Source organism: Manis javanica, chromosome X (assembly GCF_040802235.1).
Source record: "Manis javanica isolate MJ-LG chromosome X, MJ_LKY, whole genome shotgun sequence".
In the NCBI taxonomy this organism is placed as follows: domain Eukaryota; kingdom Metazoa; phylum Chordata; class Mammalia; order Pholidota; family Manidae; genus Manis; species Manis javanica.
The window spans coordinates 124,995,419-125,007,794 of record NC_133174.1 but is presented as its reverse complement, the minus strand read 5'-3'; the positions used below and the strand labels follow the sequence as shown (position 1 = coordinate 125,007,794).

The 12,376-nt window shown below is 37.5% G+C and overlaps 1 protein-coding gene and 1 pseudogene across 1 annotated transcript in view; one reads left to right on the top strand and one right to left on the bottom strand.

Annotated features, from left to right (window-relative positions):
• The window catches only part of LOC108402594 (P2R1A-PPP2R2A-interacting phosphatase regulator 1-like), a 38,776-nt gene that overhangs the window by 6,934 nt on the left and 19,466 nt on the right, over positions 1-12,376 (bottom strand). Inside the window, exon 4 of the mRNA XM_073228208.1 lies at positions 7,517-7,573. Within this exon, the coding sequence (XP_073084309.1) occupies positions 7,517-7,573 (57 nt within the window). The remainder of the gene's footprint in view (positions 1-7,516; positions 7,574-12,376) is intronic.
• On the top strand, positions 11,198-12,258 carry LOC140847508 (annexin A2-like; annotated as a pseudogene).

Below are 12,376 nucleotides of genomic sequence, written 5' to 3'. Positions count from 1 at the left end.
TACAGGGAAAGGACAGTCTTTTCAACAAATGATGCTGGGAAAACTGACACTGGAAAACATGTATTACATATTAAGGAAGACAAAAAACAGATACTATTTAGGTAAAATTGGATATGAAAGGTGTTTAGAAGGATATTACAGCAAAAGAATGAAGTCAAACCCTTTCCTAAAATCATATACAAAAATTAACTCAAAATGGATGAAAGGCCTAAAACTACAAAATTCTTAGAAGAAAACAGGGAAAAGCTTTATGACATTGGATCTGGCAGTGCTTTTTTAAATATGATACCAAAAGCATAGATAACAAAAGAAAAAATAGATAAACTGGACTTCATAAAAAGTTAAAACTTCTGTGCATCAAAATACACTGTCAAGAGAGTGAAGACAATCAAAGAATTAGAGAAGCTGTTTCTAAATCAAATATCTAAGAAAGGATTAATATCCAGACTATATAAAGAACTCCTACAATTCAATAACAATAACAAAGCAAACAACTCAATTAAAACATGGGCAAAGGACTTGAATAGACATTTCTTCAAAGAAGATATGTAAATGGTCAATAGGCACATAAAACAATGCTCAACATCATTTGTCATTAGGCAGATGAAGATCAAAACCACAATGAGCTACTACTTCATACTCATTAGGATAGCTATCACTTAAGATATGGAAAATAAAAAGTGTTGGTGAGATTGTGGAGAAATTGGAATCCTCACACACTGCTGGTAGGAATGTAAAATGGTATAGACTCTGTGGAAAACAGTTTGGCAGTGCCTCAAAAAGCTGAACATTGAATTAAAATATGATCCAGCAATCCCACTCCTAGGTGTATACCCAAAATAACTGAAAGCAAGGACTCAAACAGATACTTTTATACTAATGTTCATAGCAGCAGTATTCATAATAGCCAAAAGATGGACAACCCAAGTGTCCATCACCAGATAAATGTATAAAAAATGTGGTATATTCATGCAATGGAATGGAATATTATTCCATTCCATGCATGCATGGAATATTATTCATCCAGATAAAAGAATGAAGTTCTGACACATGCTACAACATGGATGAACTTGAAAACATTAGGCTAAGTGAAAGAAGTCAGACACAAAAGAAACAATATTATATGATTCCACTTACATGAGGTACCTAGAGTAGTCAAATTCAGAGAGACTGAAAGTAGAATAGAGGTTACAGGAGATGAGGGTAAAGTGGGGAGTTATTGCTGAATGGGGACAAAGTTTCTGTTTGGCATGATGAAAAAGTTCTAGAAATGGAGAGTGATGATGGTTGCCCAACACTGTGAATGTACTCTGTGCCACTGAATTATCCTTAACTTTCAACCTTATAGTATCTAAGGTAAAAATGAAAATACTAAAAATGGTTAAAAAAAAGACACCATAATCCAAATTCATCCTGTCATTCATAAAATCGTATTTCACATATATTAAAGAACCTAGGATAGTTCTGGGACAATATGGTGCTAAATATTATAAGGAACATGAAATAAGCAGATGAGCTTTCCCTAAAGAAGCCTAGAATCATATTTGAGAGTCAAGCTTTAAATACATTAGGTCAGTGCTCTTCAAGGTAAGCATGATCACAGCCAAGGAGGTGTACAAGATGATCCACTGAGAAGCAAAAGGAATAAATGGAAATTCAATTTATATATTTTAAAATCGGAGAAAGTAAGCAATGAAGGCTTGCTGATATTAGATATCCAGATTGATGCAGGTACCCTCACTCAGTCCACAGGATCCAAAGATCTTGTGAGAGAAGAGACTTTTTCTTTGGCCTTTTGATAGTTACAACTAGTTTCAGTTCACCTGCCAAGTTAGGTGAACATATGGATATATCGCCTAGTTTTAACTAAACTAAGTTCCACAAAATGGACAAGTGCCTTAATAAGTGGACATACAGAGACCTTGGGCAAAAGATTAGGAATGCAAGTCTAAGCAAATAACGGAAATGGCAAAAATGAAACAGACGCTACTCTGAGCACAGCTCATCATATGCCACATTACTGTGAAAACATAATGCTGAGCTAATATGTTCTATTAAGGAGGTGGCTAAAATAATTTTAAATCATGAAGGTTATTGGAAATATAAGTTCATATTCACTCTCAATAATGATATATAGTTAACAAAATAAAATCTAAACTTTTCTGAAAATATCAATTCAACTTTATCTCATCCTTTTTGTTTTTCTATTTTGTGTATATTCTATAATTCACATTATATACTACTGCAGGACTACATGTCCGTAATGTAAATACAATATACATATATTGGAAGCATGTGCTCACTTCTTACTGATGCAGTGTGTGATCAAAAGTGTTTAAATATTATTGCCCATGGTATAAACAATAAACGTTATGGGTAGTCTGTGATAGAAGAGTGATGTGAGTTACATGAATTAAAATTTGATGCAGGCCTTGAAAGATGTTTAAAATCTGGACAAGAAGAGGGTGGAAGGGAGGGTATTCCGAGCAGAAGGAACCATATAAAGAAGTTTATGGGAGGTAAAGAATATGGTAAAGACTAGCTTGACTGACAGAGTTTGTGCTATGAAGTCATGAGAGAGAAACTGGAGAGCAAAACAGGGCCAGATTTATAGGCTCTTAGGTAAAGAGTTTGAATGTAAGGAGTTTCGGCAGAATAGCATAGTTGTTAGGAACATAGGCTTTGAAGCCAAACAGAACTGAGTTAAACCCCAGTTCTGAAACTTACTACGTGTACAACCTTAGGCAGGTAACTTAACCTGCACCTCAGTTTCTTCATCCATATGAAGCTGATGGTAATCATGCGGATAATGAGGTGGTTGTACTATTCTTATCACAGCACATGGCAACCTATGTAAGTGCTCAATATAGTCCGGCTATTGTGCTTATTTAGTAGGTAATGGGGAAGCCATTGCCAACTTTTTGCACAGGAGAGGAAAAGGTGAAAACAACGTTTAGAAAAGTTACCTTGGTGTTGGTTGTGGGAGTCAGAGTAAACTGGGGCAGAGAGAGGAAATCTACTAGAGTGCTATTACAGTAATCTGGATCCAAGGGACAGAAGGAAGTAGCAGTAGGAACAGAGAGGATGTTGTCACGGAAGAATTAATAGGATTACATGCCTAATAAGATACAGTAGAAAAATAAGGACAAACTGAAGATGAATCTAGAACTTTGAGTCTTAAAACTGTATGATTGTGACTATTTTGATGCCATTGCAGAAAACGAGGGAAATTGGGAAAGGCAGTTTAAGAAGTTAATCAGTCTTTTAAAACAATGGAATAACCACATATCTTTTCAGTAAAATATAATTGTTAGTGCAATTCTTACATTTAATATTTACACAGATGTTTTCTCTAATGAGGAGCTCAAAGTATTTTGTAACTCACTTAATTCACAAAAGCAAGTTTCCCAGAACTAGAATAGAATTTTGCTTATTGTTCCTCTCATTGAAAGTTGGAGCATTAACCAATATCAGCAATTGTGAGGGTATTAGTAACAGTGAGTGGACTCTTATGATTTGCATCTTGCCTATTTCCAAAACAGATATGAAATAATAATACTGTTAAAATAAGGATAAAAGGCCAGGAGCCATGTAACTGTCAAGGGCAAAGAGGAAGGTATGCTAGAAACCTAGGTTAAGGAGAGTTGCTGCATTTGAGCACTAAACTTAGCTTTCAACCTTACAGTGTCTAAGGTAAAAATGGAAATAGTAAAGTTGTCCACTTCTGCTGTCTGAAGAAGAGTATGCCTGAAAGATTTTAGTTGCCCAGTACCAGCACAGTGCTCAATAAATGCTTGTTGAAAGAATGAAATGATTTATAAACTAAGATCAAATTACATCTCTTTTAAAACAAGCTAGGCTATTCCCTTAAGGAATGTCTCTTCATAAGAGACTGGGTACTTAATAGGTTCCACGGAAAACTCAAAAACATATCATAGAAATCTAATGTTGCTGCTTTATTAGATTAGAAAATGGTAGCAAGGTCCATTAGACAGATTAACTGTGAAACCTGGCCAGCAGAAGATAAAGCTCGCAGACACACCTTATGTAACAGATGAAATCTAAATTGTCCCAATCATAATCATGCCCTGTACTCCAGCTGGCATAATCTATTTTAAAGGGCTTCACCCCATAAAGTTCCCTTACATCTGTGTCTAAATCCATTTTTAATTTATCCAAACCTGGTAAGATAAAAAGAAGACTGTACTATGTGTTGCTGAAGTTTACATTTGTGAAGATGTAAATACAAGGGATGCTAGAAATGCAGAGGTAGTATAGTAAGGAGACAACTGACTTTACTTAAGACACTGCAAATAAAGTCAAGTTTTTACTGGGTACCAGTGATTTTTTTTTCCCCCACGCAAGAGATTTTAATGGCTGTCTCTAGGTGGAGAGCAGCCACTTGTGGGTGAGGAAGCACGTTTTTAAGGAGTAGGGGTAGGGTGTGTTCTGCGTTGGTGATTGGATCTTAAGGAGTGGGGGTCTCAGCACGCCAGAATTTGCCTTCATTCCCATTTTTTCTTTTTCTTAATAGGGCCTCTGGGGAACTGGGCGTAGAATTTCATTCTCTAGCTACTTTCTGTCGGAAGGGGGAGAGATCATTAGGGTAGGTCCTAATCCAAAACGACTGATGTCCTTATAAAGAGGAGAAATTTGGAGACCGACACGTGTACAGGGAAAATACCATGCGAACAGGAAGATAGTCATCTAGGAGCCAAGGACAGAGGCCAGGAACAGATCCTTCTCCCATGGCCTTCAGAAAAAAGCAACCCTGCCAACATCTTGATCTCAGACTTCTGGCCCCCAGAACTGGGAGACAATAAATTTCTGTTACTTAAACCCCCCAGTTTGTGGTACTTTGTTATGGCAGCCCTAGCAAATTAATACAAGAACTATTTCTGCAGGGCAGTTATTTATGGTTAGGGCATTGGGAGATAGGGACCTAAAAGCTGGGTGCCTTCAAGCCTCTTGAAATACAAGCTCAATTGTTATTAGGAAAGGAAAACTACATAAAAAGAATAATTCATGAATACTTAGGAATTACTATGTTTAGAAAATTTACTTCCATGGTAATCATCTCACTATATATACAAAAAATCATTACATTGCACACCTTATGCTAACCCCATGTTATACATCAATTATATCTCAGTAAAGCTGGCGGGGGAGTGGGTGGTGGTGGTGGAGAAAAGTTACTTCCAGCTTGATGTGCTCAAGCTCTCAATTACCGAGAAAACAGCTAACAATCACAGTCAAGAAGAAATTGTCCATTAAGTGCCTTAATAGGAAAGGGGCAACTTAAACCCTACACTTACTTAAATGTTGACCCAGAACCTCTTATTGACTTGGGCTGTGTGCTTATTTAAAAGTAAAAGCAAATTTAATCAATTCAGTTTATAGGAAATGCAGGGAATAAAAGAATGTATTAAACAACACCACATGGAAGCAGAGGCACAATGTGGGGCATTCTACAGGACAAGTGGCCTGGCTTCTTCGATAAATAAGTGGAACAACAGCAGGAGGGGAAGCCTGTGTTTAATAAAAGAGACCTAAGAGATCATGGTTAGAACATGTTTGAATCAGCAAAACAGGCATTTTTGAGAATCAGGAAAAATTTAACATGGAGTGGTTATTAGATGACATTAAGAAATAACTTAATTTTGTTAGATGTAATGATGGCATTGTGATTATATATATATTTTTAAAAGTCCTTGTCAGAAATTCATACTGAATGTTTATGGGTAAAAAGATATAAGGGATTTACTGAAAAGCATCCTTCTCCCCCCTGACTAGAAGGAGATAGATGAAAATTGATGTACAAAATGTGGGTAATAATTAAAGCTTGGTACTGAGTACGTGGAGGTTCTATTCTGTGTGTTTTGAAATGTTTTCTTTTTCCATGTAGTGAGCCAGGCACCATGCCTATATTAATTCCTTTCATCCTTGCCACAGTCTCATGAGGGAACTGCTGTTATTTCTCCCATTTTACTGAAAAATGAAATAAAATTAAATAAATGCCTTAATTAATGTTATTAGTGTGAACGTTCAGAATGTAATGAGGTGAGAACCAGACATTTTTGTTTTGTCCTTAGCAGGTTATGTCCAATAGCTAAAAAGAAGGCATGGTTAAAGAATGCATGTAAATAGGCAGCTTCAGACAGTTATCAGCCATTAAACTGCTGAAAATAAGTCTTAAATTTCCATTCAATCAGTACCCAAATTGAAAGTTAACGTTATTTCTGATTACCCATTTCATTCACTTTCTACTTGTGTTTCATGTTAAATGTTTTAAATATATATTCTGTCACTATGGAAACACATGACATTACAATGTATATTACTAACCAGTTAAACTGATCCCAAGCTTCATAATCAAATAACAACATGCAATCAATTTTCAAATGTTGGTCTAATTTAGAGGAAGCAAAAAACAAATTGACTGCTAAACCAGAGGTCACCTTATCTACTAGTTTTAGGCTCTAAGAATTTCTAAAATAGCTGCATACTAACCAAGTCAAAGAGTAAAACAATGTTTTATTTTTAAAAAGTAAAATAAATTTTTTTGCCATACTTCTTGCTAGTGGATGATAAGCTGGACCATCAGGGAGTCATGGGGTGAAAGGGAAGAGGGAAAAGAAGTAGGAGGAAACGAGGCTCACAAGGTACTATGGGTTTGTGTTACTACAACAGGGGAAGGGCAGCTGGAAAAGAATCCCGTAATCTGGGGCTAAATCTTGCATCTGACGCTCAGTAACTGTAGACATTGGGTAAATTCCTAAATTTCTCCCATCTAGTTTCTGACCTTATATAGTTGTTGTGAGATGAAATGAGACCACAGATGTAGAGTACCTATTACAGTGTTAAGTGAATAAAAACTGCTTCGTAACAGTTAAGCCCCTCCTTGAATAAAGTCTGCTTGCAGTTGGGTTAAAAAATCCTACCACCTGTGGTGGAGTGGTGATTTGATCTTTCAGGTTCTGTGGCTAATCCTTGGATAATTAAAAGGTTTAATTCTGTATTAGGTTTTTGCTATTAAACACACATGCATGTACACACACACACACATACACAAACATAAGCCAGTGAGGTACAATGTGTCCCTGAACTCAGATTAGTACGGAATGAACACAAAATGATAGCATAAAGGCCACTTTATCTGTCCAAAAAAAACCTTCATCTGAGGGTTAAAAAACAAACATGATAATTATGGTTACTGTGAACCTGAAAGTTAATTTTTACATATAACATTCTTCCTTTCTGAAATCCCTGAAAGAAGCTAGATTCAAGGTACAAGAGTATGTAGTCTTTCTGGAAATGATCAACATTAAAGTAGTTAATAACCCAAATAAATATAGGACTCCTTAGTTTGCTTTTGTTTTAGAGAAAGCATTCCTGGAATTAAAAACTTAATCATATGTGACCTCATGTAGAATTCCTGAACCATAGGTATTTTGTTTAAAGAAAAACAAAATTTTCTTTTTCAATGAACAGCTGTCAGTTTTGAAAGTTTTCTTACCTGCTTGATTTGTTGAACGCGAGTCATGGAAATGTGAACTGGAAAATGTGGCAAAAACTGAAATTTAAAATATAAAAGTGAAGCTTGCTTTAATGTTTCTGATTGTTTCTAAACATTAAGTCAATGTTGAATTATCTGAAGTATTTCTTGACTGTCTAATGCATGCTAACAGTAGGATTCATTCAGCTTAAAATTTTAAAAACTCAGTTGAATTTTGACTGAAAATTATACTCACCAAAAGTCTAAATATATCAGAATAGAACAAGATAACCATTAACATAAGAAGTATAGGGCAGAGACCATCAAGAGAACATCTTATCTCTTTCCTTTCCCAAGGCACTAGATCTTAGAATCACCTCATTTTTTTCTTGTCAGTTTTAGCCCACTATTAAAGCTTAGTGACAGGCATTACCCAGAAAAAGCTGAAACAGTCATTAAATCACAGCTAACTGACCAAACATACAAAAGAAACATAAACAAAACCCCATCAAATATCTTGGAATCTAGATGGGGAAACGAAAATTTCACAATATGGAATGACTTAAGGCAATCACTTGTATGTAGTTAAGCACATTTTACTTTCTCCTCTTAGGTCTTTTCTCAAAGCTTATGAGGACCCACACAAGAAGGAAATGAAAGAATGGAGGGATTTAAAGCTAAGCGCAAAAATGAAGTTTGAAAATCACCTTTAGAATTCATTTATCCATCCTAGCTGTATCCTGGTTAGTTCTTGAAATGCCAGGCAATTTACCATCTTACTTTCATATTATATCTTAAGAGCATATTGAGTTGTGCATTCAAAAATGTTTAATGAGCACCTACTAGATGCTAATGCACAGTGCTAGGCCCTGAGGATCCAAAGATAAATAAGACATTTTCCTGTCCTTGAGAGATTCACAGTCTAGGTAGGGAAAACTAGGTCACAGGTAAGTGCCAGAAGGAGTTTTATTTTGTGGGACTTTAAGGAATACAATATTACTGTGCCTGGGGTGTGGGTGAAGGTTTCACAGGGAAGGGTAGGAATTCATTAGAGAGAGAAGAGGATGGAGGGTATTTCAGGGAGTGGGAAGAGATGTTCGGGCAGAGAGGTATGTTTGGGGATCAGAGAGGTTCAGTGTGGCTGAAATTTGGCACATGATAGGGCATGGCAGGAAGCAGCTCTGGGGAAATCTGGCTGAAATCAGATTGTGGTTTTTGGGCTTTAGACTTTGAGCTTAGTAGGAAACCCAAAGCATAGGTCCTTCTGAGTTCTTAAATCTCAAAGATATTTTAAACAAGAAGATCATACCTGTTTTAGAAAGGCAGCACCAGTAGCACATGCAGAACACATTGAGGGTGGACAGAAGAGCGACTAGAAGCAGGGTCACAGGCTAGGGTAAAGATGATGAGGATCTGAATGATGAAGAGAGGGAAGAAGAGGAGGCAGATTGGAGAAATGATCAGAAACTGAAAAGATCTAACGATTGGCCAGGAGTTCCCAGCTGAAACCTATAGGTGAGTGGTGGCCAAGAAAGGCAGTAAGTAGAGCAGGTTGGTGGGTGGGACAAGATGAGTGCTCATAAAATGTGTGTTGGACAAATAAATGTTTTTATGAAGTAGAGTCTTGAATTTTTTTAGGTTTTAAAAATGTCTCACATGACTTTTTGAGGAGTGTATTGTCTCACTAATTATATTTTGTTTAAGAGTGTTCAAAAAACAAAACAGAATGAACAAAACAGTAGTAGACTCATAGGCACTGAGAAGTGTCTGGTGGTTACCATGGGGGAGGGGCTGGGGTGGGTTGGTGGGAAGTGTGAGGGGGATAAAGGGACACAGATTCTCAATCATAATATAAGTTGGTCACAGGGATGTAAGTGCAAGATGGAGAATATAGCCAATGATTCTATAACATTTTCCTAGGTTGACAGTAAGTGCCCTAGTGGGGGTTAGGATTTAATAATATGGGTAACTGTGGAACCACTGTGTTGTATACTTGAAAGCAGTAAAAATTGTATATCAACAATACTTCAATAAAAAAAAGAAAGTGTTCAAATCAGTTTGTTTTTGCTAATCATCTGCTGTAAGGTAGAGGAGACAGCCATGTTTGTAAAAGTAACAATAGAAAATCCGTATGTGGATAATTGAAAATTCACTACATATAAATTATATTTGAAAATTAGTGACAATTACTTCATCATAATAATTCACTATCAGAAAAAATAGGTCTAACTCCTCAGTATTTTAATACTTATTGAGCCTTTATTATGTGTCAGGAAATGTTTTTCTGCTCAGTGGGGAAGGGAAGATTTTTTTAAAACCTAATAAGCCATAGTTATTACCTTCAGAGACATTACAAACCAGACATGAAAGCAAATATTACATAGTAGACAAGGAAATGGGTGTTAAATGGAGGCAAAGCTGTGTGGGAATAAAAAGCAAAGCTTAAGTGAATGGGCACAGGGGTTGCGAGTTTGGAGACAGGCATTTGAGTTGGGCCTTGTAAGCCGAGGCGTTTGACAGCATAAGCAACAGAAAAGTGAAAGTGCTTGGCATGATTTAGGAAAGGCTACTAGTCTTGTGTGAGTGGAAAGCCAGGTGACTGTGGAACGATAGAAGATTCTGAAGCCAAGAGGGTGAAGATGCTGGAAAGCCTTGAATGCCATACTCAAAAAAGTTTGAACTGTGGAAAACTTACCTATTTTGGTTGCTATTTCAAGAAAATTCTTAATTCAAATCAATAAGACTACTGTCTAACCATTGTCACAGAAGTCAGGAAACTCCGTGATAAAACTTGCCCAAAAGGGAGACATTGGACATATGATTTGTTGCTATATGGAAGTGTTATGAAAAGAGCTCATAACAGAGTTTCTCTTTCAAGCATCTATTTACACTAAATGTGATAATGGAACTAATGCTATAATATGCTGAATAGTGCCTGTCACATAGTATGTGTTCAATAAATGGCAAATGACTCTATCACAACCACGATTATCACCACCATCATCAAATACTTCTAGAAGTCAATGTTTAATGATATATAAACAACTACAGTATCTGTTCCCTGCTGCCAAGCATTCTTCATTCTTTTTCCCATCTGATCTTTTATTTAATTTTTAATATACTTTATTTATTATAGCAGTTTTAGGTTCATAGCCAAATTGAGTAGAAGGTACGGAGATTTCCCCTATCCTCATAGAAGCACAGCCTCCCCCACTATCAAAAGCCAAACAAAAGTGGTAAATTCTTTTAATAGGTGAACCTACACTGACACATCATTATGACTCACAGTTGATAGTTTACACTAGAGTTCACTTTTGCTGTTATACATTCTATGGGTTTAGACAAATGTATAATGACCCATATCCATCATTAGAGAATTGTACCAAGTAATTTCAATGTCCTATAAAAATCCTCTTTGCTTTACCTATTCATCCTGATCTCTTATTTTTTTCAACAGAAATTCACTTTCTTTTCTTCTCTTTATAAAGCAATAAATGATCAGTATAAAACATAATTAATGGGGGAAAAACAGCATCACCCACCATCCAGAGATGACCACAGTAAATATCTCTGTATTTATTTTTCCAGACCTGGATCCTACTGTACGTACTATTTTACAGTTTTAAAAAAATAACAATACATTCTGGCTTTGCATCTTGGAGACACTTGCAGTTCTCAGCCCCTGGGCCAGCTTCTATCAAAATGCCTATTGTTCATGAAATTCTGTGCAAGCTCAGCTTGGAGGGTGACCACTCTACACCCCCAAGCGCATGTGGGTCAGTCAAGGTGTACATCAACTTTGATGCTGAGTGGGATGCTTTGAACACTGAAACATCCATCAAGACCAAGGGTATGGATGAGATCACCATTGCCAATATGATCAACCACAGCAATGAACAGATATGATACTGCCTTTGCCCACCAGAGAAAGACCAAAAAGGAACCTGCCTCACCACTGAGGTCAGCCCTTGTGCAGCCACCTGGATAAGGTGATTAGGAGCCTACTGAACACACCTGCTCAGTATGAGGCTTCCAAGCTGAAAGTCTCCTCCACGAAGGGGCAGCAGACTGATGGGGACTCCCTCAGTGAGATCATCGATTCAAGGACCAACCAGGCACTGCAGGAAATCTACAGTCTACAAGGAAATGTACAAGACTGATCTTGAAAAGAACGTTGTCTTGGACACATCTGCTGACTTCCACAAGCTGATGGTTGCCCTTGCAAAGGGCAGAAGGGCAAAGGATGGCGCTGTCACTGATTATGAACTGATTGACCCAAGATACCCGGGCTCCTGATGCTGGAGTGAAGAGGAAAGGAACTGATGTTTCCAAGAGGATCAGCATCATGACTGAGCAGAGTGTGCATCCTTTCCAGAAAGCATTTGAAGGTACAAGAGCTACAGCTGTTACGATCAAGAAGGAGGTCAAAGGGGACCTGGAAAATGCTTTCCAGAACCTGGTCCAGGGTATTCAGAACAAGCCCCTGTCTTTTGCTGACTGACTATATGACTATGAAGGGCAAGGGAGCTAATTATAAGGTCCTGATTAGAATCCTGGTCCCCAGCAGTGAAAGGGACATGTGGAAAACTGCAGCTGAGTCCCTGCTCTACCACATCCAGGGAGACAGTACCGGCAACTACCAGAAAGCACTGCTGTGCCTGTGCACTGGGGCTGATGGAAGCCTGAGTCAGCACAAGCACCCCAATAGTGGTGTTCCTCTGCTTCCAGCTAACAGTTTTAGAAAAAAGTCGGCCTGTGACTAACAGCCCCTTGTGTCCATCCCTGAGGATGATGTTAGTATTGCCCCCCCATCCCAGAGGGAGGAGAGGATTGAGAGGGTACTGGGTGACCTGATGCCCAAGAATTACCTCCAGTAACGTA